The sequence below is a fragment of the Gossypium arboreum genome, chromosome 3 (assembly GCF_025698485.1).
Source record: "Gossypium arboreum isolate Shixiya-1 chromosome 3, ASM2569848v2, whole genome shotgun sequence".
Classification (NCBI taxonomy): Eukaryota; Viridiplantae; Streptophyta; class Magnoliopsida; order Malvales; family Malvaceae; genus Gossypium; species Gossypium arboreum.
This window is the reverse complement of record NC_069072.1, coordinates 1,415,717-1,433,237: the sequence shown is the minus strand read 5'-3', so window position 1 is coordinate 1,433,237 and position 17,521 is coordinate 1,415,717. Positions and strand designations below refer to the sequence as shown.

The 17,521-nt window shown below is 36.7% G+C and overlaps 2 protein-coding genes across 7 annotated transcripts; both read right to left on the bottom strand.

Annotated features, from left to right (window-relative positions):
- Positions 1 to 372: 372 nt before the first annotated feature.
- Positions 373 to 10,729, bottom strand: LOC108475908 (zinc finger CCCH domain-containing protein 19). Of its 2 annotated transcripts, none has more exons than XM_053025370.1 (10): positions 9,060 to 10,729; positions 8,898 to 8,977; positions 6,758 to 6,945; positions 4,746 to 5,658; positions 4,520 to 4,647; positions 4,132 to 4,191; positions 3,962 to 4,012; positions 3,533 to 3,603; positions 2,836 to 2,984; positions 373 to 2,746 (listed from the first exon to the last, which is right to left on the bottom strand). In XM_053025370.1, the coding sequence occupies exons 1-10, from the start codon at positions 10,445 to 10,447 to the stop codon at positions 624 to 626; spliced, it is 5,151 nt and encodes a 1,716-aa protein (XP_052881330.1). In that variant the 5' UTR covers positions 10,448 to 10,729; the 3' UTR covers positions 373 to 623. The 2 variants fall into 2 exon arrangements, with proteins under 2 accessions (XP_052881330.1, XP_052881331.1); XM_053025371.1 differs by having other exon boundaries at positions 6,773 to 6,945.
- A 1,070-nt stretch (positions 10,730 to 11,799) lies between these two features.
- On the bottom strand, positions 11,800 to 16,670 carry LOC108476041 (uncharacterized). 5 transcript variants are annotated; one of them, XM_017778103.2, is made up of 5 exons: positions 16,496 to 16,670; positions 15,269 to 15,307; positions 14,009 to 14,215; positions 12,983 to 13,075; positions 11,800 to 12,580 (listed from the first exon to the last, which is right to left on the bottom strand). In XM_017778103.2, exons 3-5 carry the CDS (start codon positions 14,131 to 14,133, stop codon positions 12,007 to 12,009), a joined length of 792 nt encoding a protein of 263 aa, XP_017633592.1. In that variant the 5' UTR covers positions 14,134 to 14,215; positions 15,269 to 15,307; positions 16,496 to 16,670; the 3' UTR covers positions 11,800 to 12,006. The 5 variants fall into 5 exon arrangements, with proteins under 5 accessions (XP_017633592.1, XP_017633590.1, XP_017633594.1 ...); XM_017778101.2 differs by having other exon boundaries at positions 15,292 to 15,307; positions 16,496 to 16,669; XM_017778105.2 differs by lacking the exon at positions 14,009 to 14,215 and having other exon boundaries at positions 15,292 to 15,307; positions 16,496 to 16,669.
- Positions 16,671 to 17,521: the final 851 nt, after the last annotated feature.

Here is a 17,521-nt window from a genome sequence, read left to right as displayed (position 1 = left end):
CATGTAGAAAATAATAAAATAAATAATATATTAAATTAAGGAAAATAACTCTTAATTTAAAGAAAATAAATATAATTATCTAAAAACAATTAATTCAGTATAAAAACTTCTCAATGAACAAATGAAAAGTTAAAACCTTTTAAAAGAAAAAGAGAGATTGAAACATTAAATTTATTTATTAAATCTATTAAAAAACAATTTAAAAAATAAAAAAATTAAAATTACAATTAAGATTATTTTAACAAAATATGCAAACGTAACTATAACGTCTACCAATTAATCTAAATTCGAAAATTTACTTTTGTTTTCATCTGAAAACAGGAAATCAAAGCCATGATTGAGTGATCAGACCATAAGACAAATTGAACCTAATTTTGGTAGAACTCTAATATAATCACATCACTAATTCACATTAACTTATTATAAGATATTCATTGTTAGACAGCATGCCATGTGAAGAAGGAAAAAAAAGAGCTAAGAAGAAAAACTACAAAAGAAACAAGGTTTTACAATGCATAAAATCATTCGAAAGAAAATATAATGGCAGCACATTTCAAATGGATTTTTCCTTCTTAACGTACAGACATACCTACCCTAAGCTGCTCTACATGTACCAAAAATTTTTAAGTGTGCATATAATCACACGATGCCCCTTTCTTGCAGTGTCCATTTTCATGGAATTTGCATACTCTTTGACCTTTAAATGGTGGTCTAGAAGAACCACCACCTCCACTGCCAAATGATGATTGCCTGTTCCAAGGTTTGGCCCCACCAAAACCTGATTCGTTACCCTGGGAGCTTCTATCTCTTTGATCAGAAAACTTGTCTCCGTTGTGATTTGGTTCGGCTCCGGCTCCGGCTCCGGCTCCGGCTCCTCCCCACATGCTTGAGTTTCTAGACGGTGTTGGATAACCAGGGTTTGCATTTCCTGGTGCTGCACCTTGTCCTGGTGCAACCCATCCGGTAGGTCCTTGGCCAGGAGGTGTCCATCCTTGGATTGTATTCCCAGGAGCAGACCAACCTGGATTTGCATTCCCGGGTACTTGTCTTTGGCCAGGTGGAGCCCAATTTTGATTTGGATTAACAGATGCTGATCCCTGACTAGATGGTCCCCAGTTCATGTTTGTATTTGCCGGGACCGGTGCACCCCATCCCATGTTTTGATTCCCTGGTATTGGTCCCCAACCAGGGTTTTGATTCCCTGGTGCCTGTCTCAGGGCAGTGGTGCCTTGGTTATCGGGGACAGTCATACCCCAAGGTAAATTTGGTGGTGCAGGAAGTTGAACGTTTGACTGAACTGGAACAGCAGGTCTCCAGGATTCTGATGGCACCATATTCGGTTGACCAGGAGTTTGGAAAACCCCAGGGAATTGACTGGCCTGTGATGCGTCATTCCAGTGACTATAAGCAGCAGGTTGAGCAGGCATGGCAAGCGAGGGATTTGGCTCATGCTTCTGAGTCGAAGCGTTTGTCCACCTTTGAGTTCCAGTGGCAGGCATAGAGGGTACAGAAACTGCTTCTTGCCTTGAAACTGAGACAGAACCCGGTCCATGAGTTTCAGCAGGAGGATTATTAGAACTCAAAGATTGAACCAAATTCTGGATAGATACACCTGCATTTTTCAAATCAGCACCTAAATTAACTGAAGCCTGAACATTGACCTGTCTCCTATGTGATTCACTTGACACCATCGGATGTGAATGCACTACAGGAGCAGCTGGGCTCCCACTCTCTGAAACAACAGTAGGGGGTTGCAGCCCTACAGCACCTCCTCGGAATGGATTAGGTACCGGAAGAGGACCTGATGACTGACCAGGGGTAGGTGACCATTTGCTTTCAAATGCTTGTCCCTTATTCCCACCAGTGGGATTTTGGTTCGGAGTAGGAGAAGGTAGGTTTGTATCAGAGCCCCATGTATCTCGAGAATGCTTTGGGATTTCTAGTGAAGATGGAGCAGGTCTGACTGCGGAAGAACTGATATCTGTTTGACCTGGTGAAGCCAGAACACGCTGAGGACTCCAAGCTACACGATGTTGATCAAGCCTTGATCTTTCTCCAACTTGGCTTTCAATTCCTTGTTTCGAGGCTGCTCCAAGAGAATTCCCATACAAGGCCATTTGAGCTTTTGGAAGGCTATTATCGACTACTGGAGGGTCTTTCTGAAACTTTCCAGCCAAGGCATTAGTCAAAAGTATAGAATCATCTTGAGTCTCATTAGTTTTCCATATTTTTAAATCAGCAGGGAAATATCCAGTATTACTCCATTTCCGCAGCTGCACTATCGAAAATGGTCCTTGAACCTTACCAGATGGATCCTGATAATGCCACATTTTCTCAGTTTCATTAACCTGGACATTGGTAGTTACTCCTATGGATGGAGGTGCAGGTGAAATTTCCGATGCAACCTTCAAAGATGGTTCCTGGATTACAACAGAGTGGGTATTCCTTGTCCCAATTTCCGAACTTAGGGCCATTTTTGGCTTGCTCCAACTGTTTGGTTGTTGTGTTTCTCTCTCCCGTCCTAGATTGCATAAATTTTCATTCCCCGTCTCACTGGCTCCAATAGAATCGTCCCCTTTGCTTGTAAATCCTTTACCAGACAGGTTCCTGATTAATTCCCGATTCATGCTAGAATAATTTCTACCCCCACTCCAAGAATCAGTTGAACTGTAACCTCCCTTCCTCGGAGAAATTGGCTCTCTCCCTCGCCTGTTAAAACTACTACCTCTTGGTCTCATATAATTACCTGTACGAACCAAAAGATTATAAAAACTCAATGTCAATTAAGAGATGTAAAAGAGGACATGAAAAAGGATCACAAGAAAAAAAAAGGACCTTGTTTCTTATCATCTTCATCTTCTTCTTCCGATTCATAACTAGGATCCATGTTGGGGTCTACATGAATCTCAGGTATCTCCTCTAATCTACGCTGTAGCTCCTCAGGTGTCTTTAAAATTTGCAATTTCTCTACACATTCTCTAAGCGTGAACAATAGTCAAGGACTACAATGAAATTGTTGGAGACAGTTATTTTCATCAGAAAGAAATACAAGGAAACAGTAGATGAATTCAGCAAACATGAAATCCTAATCATAGTTAGAATCGAAATTAATTTTTTTTACAAGTTCAATTAAACACTCAGCCACAGGAAAAGTATTGTACGGAGCAATATCTTAAAACAACACAAACAATATCTTTTTTTTTTTTTTTTAAGATTGAGCACCAAGATGATGTTTTAGTGCAAAAATGAGCAATTTTTATAACTATTTCAACAAGGCAACCTACTCCACTGAATCCTGAAATTTGGACAGTTGAAAATATTGAAGGTCTCTGAGGTTTAGCAGGGCTATCTCTACCTTCCTAACCTAAAAGATGTACTGAACAAGAGTGAGGTTACGTGTCAGGGTCAAGCCTCTAGCAAATCCAATGTTAAAAATGAATTTGCTATCAACCGTCAAATACTAATTGATATGCATCCAACTATAATTGAAGAAAACAATAGTGCAGAAACTGAAATAATGAGTAGAGGATATTCTTTTCTACGTCCTAAATCACTGGCTCGATCACGAAGATGACTGAGACGTGTTATCTCTGATTCCACCCACTGCATTTTGATAACAGAAAAATTTGGGTTATTCTTTTTCAATAACACGCGCTGATATGATATGATCAATGATACTATTCAAGCAGATCATATTCAGGACTAAAGAAGATTGTGATCCATTTTGCAAAATATCCATATACCAGAAATTTGCTTTCTTTTTTTCAGATGACTTTCCTTTTCTTACGAGGTATCATACATATAAAGAACCCAACATATAAAGTTGTGAATCATGCTTTTCAAGATCATAGAACATACTAATTAGCCATTCTCACCCAAAAAAAAAGTGTCCGCGTGTATGTGTGTGTGTGTGTGTGTGTGTGTGTGTAGGATAGCCCTAGGTGAAAAGAAAGATATTTACATCTTTGACTCTGACTGCCTGGATTGTCATGGCCTTTTCCTGTATATCTCCCTGCAGCAATCAATAAATCTTGTAAAAAGGACTCCAAATAAGATTTAAAAGGAAAAAAAATAACAAGGATAACTATGGTATAATATATGAAAATGTGATAAACATGAAGTGAAAATTACCACAGTCAGCCGGTTGATAAGTCCACACTTAATGCTCTGGCGTAGCCGCTTGCATTCATCCTAACAGATCAACTGGCTTAGCATATTCTTAACAGGAAAGAGTTCATAAATATAATAACCAAAACAAAATACAGCTGATATTGATGCTTATGAACAAGAATAGGATTTTATATTTAAAAGCAAATGAAACAATTAAACTGGCCTTGATGTTTAAATACATGTATTTGATATGTTTCTAAAACGGGTAGCCTTGATGTTTTAACCCGAGATTTTCTTAATAGGATCATATTGTACTTTGGTGTTTAGAAAATGATATAGAACACCATCAAAGATGCAGATGATCAATAAAGGAAAATAAAATCCAATTCCACATGCAGCTAATAACTACCTCAGTGAACTCTTGATTTGATATAATATCAATCGATATGGCCTCTGTCTTGTTTAAATTTAAAATATCTAGTAGAAAATCAGTAGTTCTTTTCCCAACTCTATATGGTTCAGCAACTTTGCTTGTACCTGTACAGCAAATCATATCATTTAATAATCTTATGAGATTTTGGTACTTGTGTTGAAGGCAAAAAACGTGCCACGGCAGACAGTTTCCAGGTACTTACCAACAACTTGCACTAGCCTATACAAATCTTGCTTTTGACCAGCACCAGATATTCTTATTTTCACAAAAGAATCGACAACCTTGTCATGGAATGTTTCAGTATCTTCAAGCAATTCCTCCACCAAATTTCGTCGCAAATAAATTAGACTGATATTATGCATGTCAATGGCAGCATAATCATCTACATTTGATTGAAGTCCCCTTGCATCACCCTTCTTTCGTGTTTTACGTTTCTTATCTTTTCCGGTCTTTGTCAAAGCATCAGAGTTCCAATCAGCCTCTAGCTGATTAGCTTCTGCATCAACAACACTCCCTTGAAGGTCATCTGTCTGAGAGTCCTCTTTTGTGAAAAAAATGTGAGGGTCTAGAAGATTTAACATTTCAATATGACCCACTCTCGGTTTCCCAAACAGATTCTTAAGCCTCATGTCACAAATGACATAAGACTTATTGCGACGATCTCGAAGCTTGTACTTTTGAATGTAATCCAATATAAGTTGACTTAGCTCCATTCGAGATAAAACAGATTTGTCACCATTTCTCATGTTCATAACAACTTCTAAGAGCTCTTTCGATGCCCACTCAGCATTTTCATCTGCAGATGCACCTTCAGCACTAGCTGCCATAGTGCTAGGAGAATCACCCTCCGTAGCACGTGCCTTTGATTGGCTCCTAGTCTTTCTTCGTTTAGAAACGGTTACTTCAACATTCCCAGAAGAACTATCTGAGTCAGACCCTCCAGCATCATTAAAACCATGGAGTTCAATAGGTGATTCCTGTTTGGCAGCACCTTTCCAGGGATTTTTAGCCTGAGCAAGTTCATCTGAAGTTATTGATAGCCTGCTCTTTAAATCAATCCAATAATCCTTGAATAGATATTCCCAGCTACCTCGGTCATCAAAATCAATTTGTGCCTGCAAAAGTAACAACAAATATAATGGATAACCACAAAATGGAGAGCATAAAGCCACTAATATATAACCCTAAAACCCTAGAGAAGGAACGAATCAACATTCATATGACAACACATCTACATTATACACGGTTATAACTGTTGAATGATTTATTGCATTAAACAGAAATATCCATGCATGAATCTTGGTTTAGTTTTTAGCTTAGAACAGCCTCTCTCAATCCGAAAGACTTAAAAATATGTTATCTGGTGGACACACTCCAGTCTTCTCCAATTTCACTTACAGGGAACTAACCAATGAAAAGCAGAAAACATTGAAGATTGCAACTGAATACAATGCCAATAAGAAGACCAAGAGGCTTGCATAGAATTTCTTGACATGGAATATAATTCAAATGCACTGATAATTTGTTTTCAAAGATTATGAAACATTTACACCCCCAGAGTTCATCAATGAAGAAAAATAGACTCTATTATTTGTTTTCAAAGATGATGAAACATTTACATCCCAGAGTTCATCAATAAAGAAACATAGACTAAAAACAATCTATAATGAAACACACTAGCAGTTAAGACAATAAAACCAAAATAAATCACACAAAATAAAACAGTCCAAAGTGACTGAATTTATTGAAGATATATGCAGTGAAATAACCAACACCACCACCTCCCCCACCCTCCTAAACAACCACCTAGAGGAACAAAAGACCTCAAGAATTATATAAATTATTGACACTATAGGAAGAGAGGAAGTCGATGCTATGAATTATCCAGGTACATGTTTACGACTTACCACAAATTAATAACCCAATTAGCCCAAAAAAATTATCAAGAGAAACTAAAACTTCAAACAGAATATATCAAGAGAAATTGAGAAAAGTGCAGAAATGGTTACAAATGTCAGATTCCCACTATCAATTAAAATCATGGAAACATACTGCAAATAAAAAAGACAGAAGTAGGAGTCGCACATTCCTAATGCATCTATGAGTAAAAACAACACAATCATGCTGGCAATGTTCAACAAATAAATCAATAACGGAAAATAGCAAATGCAAAGAATAAAACAAAAATGAATCAATGAAAGTACAGTATAATACCATTTCCTGATTTACCTGCTGCTCCTTTTCAATCAACATGACAAGATTCATACACGACTCACAGAAGCCTTTGTTACCCCTAATACATAGGATTACAGCCTCTTTGATGCATCCCTTGCATAAGGAAAATGTACACGTGAAACACATATAATGTGCGTTCTTTTTGCAGTTGCTACACAGATGCCAACCTAATTTGCAGAAAACATAACTCAAATTAGATAGAGATATAAAAGATAACGTAACAGACATTTCCTATAAACATAAAAACAGAAGTTGATAAATGAAAATCATACATATAGATTAAGCAAGAATCTCCAAGAAAGAAATCAAAATGCAGGGTCAACTAACATATGTTTTGCATGCGGCAGGATAACAGAAAGCAACAGCAAAAAAGCAGTGACATAAATAGGCTAATAAGAATAAATTCCGGAGCACACATTCAAAATCCCCTAGTTGCATATGCCCCCAGAGGCATTGAACAAGCACACTTGCATCAAGAATTCTAAAAGCTTAATAAACCAGTCTTTCTTCAGACATTGGAAAAAAGGCAGACAAATACAAGCTGCAACAATGGTATAACCTTGAATACGAATATTGTGCACACCCTTTTTTCACACAATATAGAAATGTTCATCATTCTTTGATGATCCCAAAGTGTATAACACAAGCATATTAAACTGTTTTCACTCAGTAGATTATGACTCAAAAGATGGCTTATCCGACCCAATGCATCCTGAAATTTATACAACCAGTTCCGTCAACGGTCTAGGCTATAGCTCATTCAAGCAGAAAGATGTATTTCCCATTCTAGTCTTTTTTGTCATTCTTGACGCAAGAATGTTTTAGTTCTCAGTCCTCAGTGCATCTTCTCATACTAATGAGCATCTCAAAGAAGCTTTCTCAAGGAAAAGGGCACTGCTTAGAGCTACAAAAGAAAAGAAAAAATTTCTAACAGAAGCAAGACCTTAATCCAAAAGCTCTACCCAGTGTTTGCAAAACAGTAGCCTCTAGTTCCATAATAATTTAACACAAGTTACTGAAATTGTAAGTTCTTATTCCTTTTTGCGTATGGTTTAGACAAACAAAGAGTATTTCTGGCTGGCTCAAGTAAAGGACATTTAGGGCAGATCTATATTGCCTTCCGCAAAGGCTACATGTCAGTCTCAATCAACTTTACATAAGGAAACAATTGGCCAGAACTGCAATTCAGTATCCATTACACTCCACATAAAATTCGAACAGTGCTTCGCAGTAAGAAAATCATAATTTTGAAGATGCCAAATATATATTAGATGGCCCCAAATGCACATTTAGAATGCAAGTGGGTATCCGCTACTTATACATGAAACTCAATCATTTGCAAGTTCCAAAATTGAAGTCATTATTTCCTGCCCGCTAATAAGTCAAAGTACAGCAGTTGCATAGTTCTGTACTTATGTCTAAACAAAAAGGCTGATAACCAATCTCTCAAACTCTTGACGAGTAGTATTACAAATATAGTCACTGAAGTCTCACCGGAAAGCTCAGCCTTTGAGACCTTAATTGAATTTTTCCATGATCCCATGACATGTAAAGACTTAAGAGATGATCACATTCCGGAATAATAATTACAATGTGCAGACTACAAATCCAAGCATTGCCAGTAGCCATTGCCTTGAGTTGGAATGATAGGTCGACCCTAATTACTACAGAAAGGTACTACACTTCAATTGTTCTTTCGAGAGCCATTAAACCAATTTGAGGAGCATGCAGAACTTTAACGGTGTGCTGGGCAAAACTAAATACTGAACTTCCTGTGCCTTCAGAAAAGCCCACTCCAGCAAGCTCCACTGTCATGTAAATCAAACATTTCGCAAAGAAAAGAAGTAACAACTTCAATAATGTTGCAATTAAATCTGAAAAGAAAAAGGGATATCACAGTTCAAAATTTTCGGTGCTCATGTTCCTAAATCGGTATCAGCCAACTATAGCAAACAGCAAACTTTTCCCCTAAAATATTGCAAAAAGTAATCATAAGCATATGGTACACTCATATTACAAAATAGGATAGCAATACCATAACAAGCAACATATCTGTTTCATATTCCACAAGGCCTCAAAATAAAACTCAGATATCATAGAGAGCAATAAAGCAACTTACCACAATTCCATTTACCCTTTGATTGAAAGAAAGCCTCATCTCGACCAACGCAAGCAGAGTGGTAAGCCTTTGGGCAACCCCTAAGGAGGAAAAACAACAAAAACCATAAGAGAGCTGATACACAGATACAGCTGGCATGAGAACTGGCTTTGGTAGACTCACCTGCGGTCGCAAAGCACAAGGTTACCGCCATCAAAGCAAATGAAACAGACATCCTCTTCCACCTTCTTCCTAGATGGAGCTCTTGCTGGAACCTTAGTACTCAACTTCTTTCCCCGCTTCCTCTTGCCACCACTGGCTTTACTATCCTCCTCTATCTCCTCTGTATCCTCCGTCTCCTCTGCAGCCTCCATTTCCAACTCTTCTGTCGTCTCAGGCATCTCAGTGTCATCTGCTGCTTCCATTGCCTCTACAGTATCTCCCATTTCAGCTTCTCTCTCCTCTTCTTTTTCGACACCCTCTACTTCATTTCCTAACTCTGTATCTTCTTCTTTCTCCGATTCCTCCTCCATCACAGAGTCCTCCGCTGGCTCAGCCATATCGTTACCTATTTCCCTGGCTGCATGAACATACTCCAAATCTTCAGTTTGCTCAGTCACATTAAGCACTGATTTTTCTTCCAAAACTCCGCCTTCCTCAACCATGTCAGTTCCCATTTCTCCCTCAACCACCGGTTCCTCCACAAATTCAGTTTTCTCAGTCATGTCATCCACCCCTGTTTCTTCCATAACCCCACTTTGCTCCCCCTCTTTCTCCACCATCATTTCACTTTTCACGGACACGTCAGCCACCTCTCTTTCATTCATAATTTCAGTTTCCTCCTTAACCACAGTTTGCTCTGTTGAACCACCCACTTCTACTGCCACGCTTGTTTCTTCTTCTTTAGCCAAAACACCTTCTGTGGCGCCATCCACCGCCGCCGCATCAGCAATCCCTCTTTCCTCCACCATGTCAGCCACCTGTTTCTCCTCTGGAACATCTACTCGTTCAAGCACATCATCAGCCACCTTTCGCTCCACCAAATTTCCCGCTTCATCAGCCAACTCAACAGCTCCGTGTTCTGCCACAGACACCTCAATCCCTCCCGCTGACCGTATTTCATTCGCCATCTCAGACGCATCCTCCATTTTGCACATCACAACAACCCCCGCCGCATCCTCCACCACGTCAGCTTTCCCCCCCGCCATGTATCCATCCTCCCCGCCATCACCTTCCTTATTACCAACACCCGAAGACGAAGCATTTACCTCAACACCACCACCCAACATCTCGCACTTCTCCTCTCCACCGATCAAATCCTCGCCGCCCTTTTCACCAGCCCCAGCCTCACCAACAACTCCCTTTCCCTCACCTTCCTCCTCCTTTTCAGCAGAAACCTCTGTCGATACTCCCGGCTCATCCAACACGGAAACAGACTCGAGCTCAAAATTAGACTCACTATTCCGATTCTCTAACTCAGAAACCGTTGCTGTACTCACCGGTGTATCTTCCAATTGAACAGAAGAATCAACATTGGGGACATGGTGAGCCTCTTCTTCCTCGGTATCCATGGAAGAAATAAATTATAAAATAACAGGAATTAACAAAATTAAAAATCGAGTGAAACCCTAGAGATTGAAAGCCCTAGGGTTTTGAAGTAAAAATTTTCGGGCGTCGTTTTTTTCTCTCGTTTTATTGAATTTTTAATTAAAAAACAATTTTTTTTTATTTTGCGAAAATGAAAGAATCGGGAGAGAGAGATGGGTGCTGTCGTTCGCAGAGAAAAGAAAAAAAAAAAAAAAAAAAAACATACACTAGTAAAGGGCGAACGAGCGAGAGATTTATTTTATTGTCTTAAAGTGCAATTTCGAAATGACGAATCTAACCTCATGGGCGTTTAATCCACCATCTCAATAAGGCTATCCACAGGAATTTGGGCCTTAAATTGGCCCGTGATTGTTGGGGTGTGGGCTCTTATCTCTTTTTTTGGGTAAAAGTACCATGGAAGCCCCTATATTAAGAGTCAATTTGAATTTTGCCCCCTTAATTGAAAATTTGGGCTAATTAGTCCTTGTGCAGTAGATCAAAGAGCAAATTGATTCTTTTTGTTGAAAACTTCATCTATTTCTACTGTTAAAAATTGAAGTGACTGCTAGAATAACCAGACAGTAATACATACCTCGTGGTGACATACAGAAACTAGTTTTTAATAGTAGAAATAGATAAAATTTCTAACAGGACCAATTTGTTCTTTAATCTAACGTACACTGACTAATTTGCTATTTTTTTTAGTATAGGAAACAAATTACAATCTAATTCCTAGTACAAGGTCTTCCAAAATTTACAAATTCTATTAAATTGGTTTTGAATTAGCAAATTTAGCCCACAACATTTGTGTAAATGTATAAAAATAAAGGTAAAATTTATTGATTTTTTTAAATTAGACCAAATTGGCAAAACATGTAAACATAAATCTGTTATTATATCAATCAAATTTATATACAATTGATATAAGACATTAGCACCATAACAATTTTTTTTAATTACTCACTTTCAAACTTGAAAATAATTAAATTTTTTACCAATTTCTTTTCATCAAGAATTATCTCCAAAGAATAAAGTAAAGTTTATCCCATTGTATGTAATAGTACGTGACTTTTGTCAATTAAGTCTTAGTTCATTTGGCATAAATATTTTTGCTAACGTAAAAGGACGTGAGTTCAAATACGCTAAAACACATTGTCTTCCTATTTATAGATTGAAAATGAATTATGAATAGTTCTAATTATTATATCAAAAATAGCCAAATATGATTAAATCCTATAAAATTGTTAAACAAATATAGAAATTGGTGTGTAGTTTAATTAAAAAAAAAAAGGAAAAGAAGAAGCATAATTCTACAGAGTAAAAAAGTAGGCATAGGTAGTATAAAATCCTTTTATTCCATACCCAATACTGAAATCCTAATGGAAAATAACAATATATGCTTCACATATAGTCTTGGCAATTAGTACACTAAAATCCAAATCAAAAGATCCTATTATCATATAGGGTTCCAAATCTTCAATCACAAACCATGTTACCAATTAAAATATTTTTTGATACTGCCATAACCTGGCTGCATCATCATCTAGTACCTCCGAGGAGGATAACGGTCCAAATACCTTCCTGATGGACACTCATATGCCATGTGTCCTCTTCCACCACAGTTGTGACAGATCATCAACGGTCCCATGCAATCCCGGCTCATATGACCGAATTGATGGCAGTTACGGCACACTACATCTCTATGATGATGATCTCGATAGCCACCGCCACGACTACCACTACCACCACCACCACCAAAACCACCTCGATCACCTATCATGTTGCCTTTAGGGCAATGCCTAGCCACATGTCCGGCTACGTTGCACAAGTTGCAGATTGGATCATTTGTACACTCTCGTGCCAAGTGACCTGGTCTCCTACAGTTGTTGCATGCCTTGTCATTTGTGCAGTCAGCTGCTATATGTCCAGACTTGTAGCAATTATTGCATAACCTAACGTCCCCGGGTGGCATTGGGGGTGCAGTGCACTCTCTTGCTCGGTGTCCAGCTTTCCCACAGGTGTGGCAGATTCCCTCATTTGGACAGTTGTTAGCTGTGTGTCCGGGTTCACGGCAATTCCAGCATAGAGACTTGGTTGTGCATTCAGAAGCAATATGCCTGCTCAAAGAAGTTCCGACATGGTTAGAGCGGCACCAAAATGCGCAAGACTGAAAATAGAAGCAACATATTTGGTCACCCAGTTCCATCACAAAGACGCTACAAAAATATTACTCGTAAAATAAGTGAAAATTCTACCATGGGCTCGCCAAAAAAAAGTGTACCAAAATTCCAACTAAAACGTTAGGATCCTTTATAGTGGTATAGCATTAGGAATTTTCGTATTGCCGTTTTTTTTCTCAAGCGTACAGCAGAATTTCCCGTAAAACAAGAGATGACAAAGAATTAACACATTGCATGTAAACATATTCCGAATTGAAACTACTTTATCTCCTTCAAGTACTTGTAACTCAAAAGATATAAGATTCGGCTTCAACTACAAGGAGAGATTTGGTTCCTTACCCGGGGAGATTACAATTGTGACAAATAGCCACATTAGGGCACTCTCTAGCATAGTGACCAGGTCGTTTGCAGTTCTTGCAGAGATTGCTCTGGCTGGAAAGAGAAGTGAAGCGGCGTTAATATTGAAAAGATTTTTTTATCGCTATTCTTTAAGAGTGTGTTTGGATGGGATATATTTCATTTCAATAAAAGTTTTCAGAAGTCCAAAAAGAATTTGCCTGTTCAAGAACCTCGAAATTCTAATTGAACTTCATTTTTTTTCTTTTTTTTTTCAAAAATTCCACATGATCTACTAATAAACATTATATTTTATAATTATTTATTATCTCATGAAACTCCCATAGATTAATTTTCTTTCTAAGAATATTAATCTAAACAAAACGATTACAAATGCTACCATTTTGAATTGATTCAAATTGCTTTCATTTCAAATTTCTTCAAAATTCCCATCCAAACGTACTCAAGAAAATCCTGTTAGACATGAAAGAACAAATGTATATAGACAGAGAAAAGGAGAGTAAAAGAGAAATTTATGGGATATATCCATCCAAAATCCAGGATATCACTCAACTTTTGACCACATTCCAGCAAAAAGGAATAAAACAGAAGTGATTCACTACAGCGCATTACAGCCACGTAGATATAAAATATTATATGCATTACAGCCACGTAGAAATAAACAATACCCCACCTATGAGCAGTAATTTTGCAGTAAACACTACAGCCAAAGAAATATAGGGCCAAGGAGTTCAAAATATCTTCCCAATCATCACTTTGCTGAAGCATAAAACAATAATCATGTTATAGGTTCCTTCCAGTGTGAAATGAGGGCAGCTTACCCAGACCCAACATGACTTAAAGCTCGGATGTAAAATGACATGCAGATACTTTTCTCTAAGGAGTTATCATAATATTATTTGAAGGAGAAGAGAGAACTTTCTAAGAACCATGTGCTTAAACAGTTTTCCCTCAGGTTACCTAACAGAAGAAAGCAAATTAACTAAAATGATTGAAAATTAAAAAAACCTGAAACCCCGACGAGACTCCCTTCTGTAAGGTGCATTACGGTAAGAAAAGCGGTCAGATCGGATCTTACGACCCATGGGGCTGCGGCTCCTGCTCCTGCTTCGGCTCCCGCTGTCTGAACTCATTTTCAAACTTTTGTTTATCAACACCTACCACCTCCGATCAGATAAAACACCACCTCAACCAACACACAATAAATGCTCCTCCCTGTCCACAGCACAACCATACACCAATCATCATCCATGAGCCATATCAAACCTCTCACTATTCCCTCCAAACATAAACACCAAATCCCAAGAGTAAAACACACAGAACAGTCAACAAGCAATCCATCTTATATCAATTACAAACCACAAAATTCAGCGCCAACTACAGAGTACTTGATGACCCCACCCACACCTCAACCAAATTCCTCATTAAAGGTCCAACCATCTCTAGCAAATAGTCATCATGCCAGCATACATCAGGCCTGGAAACTCATGAACAGACACATAAACTCCATTCACAGCCATCCATCCTTTCTAGACAGATAATGTTCCTTGGCCAGTATCCAAGAGATAATTAAAAGAGAAAGAAGCAACATTGTTAAACATTTAAAAAGGGAATGGCTGATAGGATAGGAGCTTTTGCGTCCATAAGGAAAACTGTTGTGGTTCAAAAGAGAAAACAAGGAGAATGAAGAGAAACATGCAAGATGCCACAATGGGCATCGGAAACATGCTTCTAATAACTGACTTTCAAATTTAATTGTAGCAGTATAATTTAAAAGCAATGCAGCAATTAAGAATGTAAAAAGGGGAAACTATTAAACTATTAAATCCAATTGCCAAGCTTTCAAAGGATTCATGATTTTTCTTTGTTCTGTATGATACCAGGCGACATACCATTAAACCCAATTCCAAGTTCAATAACCTACACTGAACTGCCTCCTCGTTTCCCTCATTATCTGAAATTAGTTCTCACCTCCCTTTTCTTCCTAATAAAAGACCCCCAACCAGCGAGTGTCCTCTTTTCATTACAATATGAGAAGCTTAAACCCTTTTTCTTTTGTTTTACAAGAATGCTGGAAGCAGTCATGGCACAACCATAAAACCAACCATTTTAAGTAAATTCAGTGCCTAACATCCTACATGTAGTCAGTTGCACTCAGTTAATACATAACAAACCACTGGCCTCTAATTCCCCCACATTCATCCCCATTAGCAAACAACAGAATGCAGGCATATGTATCATCAACCGAGCAAAAAGATTCAAATATACTTCAAAAGTGATGTGATGCTCACAATTTCTCCATCAAACCTAAAAAAAAAAGAGACAACAACAATTGATAAGCTAATTTAGCCAATAATTTGGCTCAAGAATGTACGAGAAACTGAATTTGCTCTAGATATGCAATCATCAAACATGACCAAGAATTTCTAGTTCATAGCATGAGCAATAGCATGGAATTATCTAGATTCTAAAGGTTCATAGTTAAGACAAAGCTTAGCATCGAACAAAGTAAGGTTCCAAAAATTTAAGAACAAAATCAAAAGAGTAGTTCAAAACCAAGTAAATAACAAAGGCTGATTATAAAATGTATAATCACTTAATGGAAACTAATTAATATTTTACAACCTTACCACAACCGGAAACTATTAACCATAATATTAAACTGATATACAAGAAATTAAAAAAAAAAAAAAACAACGCATCATAAACAAATAAACAACAAAGAAAACCACACAGAATTTTCACAAATACAACAAAAGCTTCTCTTTGACTTTCATGGACAATGTTCACCAGTTTTCACATATCTGCTTGCAGAGTGTTTGTGAAATTGACAAATCTAAACAAGATATCTACTCTCTCTGAAATTACTGAATAACTGGTTACTTTAACAAAAAAAAAAAAAAAACATATTGCATGGAATAATGTGCCATCTTTGGCTGCAAAAGAAAAGAGAAAGAAGCTTCATGAATGCAAAATTTGCCACACGAAAATGGAATTATGATTTTTAGTAAAAGAAGTATATGCTTTAAACTTTTTGATGTTGGTCTTTGAAAAATCAGGATTTATAAATTACACGGCACCAAATTTATATGAAATCACCATCAAAAACCCCATTGTCATGGTGGAAATCCTTATTTTTTAAATAATTACCATCAGAAAGCAAGGGATATTAAACCCAGAAAAACTTTCATTAACTAAAAATAATAAAAACCCACAAGCGCAATTATACAATAATTCCATTGAAATCAACTTTAAAAGCAGTACATCCATATACATAATAAATAAATAAATAAGCAACAATGAATAAAATAAAATAGCAATTTCAACAGAAACAACTGAAAAATAAAAGATTCATACTAATGCAAAAATCTTACAATTTGATAAAAGAGTTTCGAACAAACTAAGAATTGGCAGATTAGATCTATAAACCAAAACCCATTATAAGAACTGTACAGATCTAGGGGATTTGAAATTTGGGTCCGAGTTAAAACTCACCCGATCTTGGATCCTACGTGATGACCCGAAAAACGCTTCACTCTTTTTTCAATGGATTAAGCTATCAGGAATTTCCAATTTTGTGAATATATTGAAGAGAAAAAGAGAGTTTTGGTGTGCGGCGCAGATAGGGTTGGGAGGAAATGGGATTAAAAAAAATAAAGGGTTAAATGTTACTATTTGGTTAATATAGGAAGGGTAATAATGTAATTTAATAATTTAAAATAAATATAATTTAATAATATAAATTATTTCAAATATATGTTAAAAATGGAATGTTTGATTCATTGATTCATTGTTTGTATAGTAATTATCGGGCTTAAATTTTGTTCGAGCTCGACTCAATAATTATTAAATTAAATTTAAAGTTTTTCGAATAGAAATTAAATAGTTTGGGAGCAAGTATCTTGTTTACTTCTCTCTTTTTTGTCTTAATTAGGGTATTCATTGTCGGTAGTTATAATTGATCTTTTCATTACGAGTACTTTTCAAAAAATAACCAATTAGTACTTAAATATGTTTCATTCCCATGAGAGGGGATCGAATTCCTAACCACGTGGTTAAGAGATGAAGAGAACATCAATCACAATATACCTTAATATGTGCTGAAATCTTGTATATTTAAAGCATAATGATAAATTTAGCACTTTTAAATTCTTTTTTTTTTTGTCAATTTTGCTCTTATTGATTTTCTAACTAATTTTAACCCTTGATCTTTTAAAATGATTTACTATCAAAATTTCAATTTAATCAAAATTTTGTTTTTAACAAGAATGTTCGACACCAAAATTTATTTATTTAAACATGGTAGGTTGCATTCACGTGTACTTTATATTATTTTTATTGTTTTTAATTCATTTATTGACGTAACATATAAAATAAATTATATTATATTAGCATAAAATATGAGTATCTTGTCATATAAGTTATCATGTCAACATCATTAAAAATTTAATGTTATAATAAATATTTCTATTAAAAATAATTTAAGTTTATTTCTAAATGACTAATAATAATAATAATAAT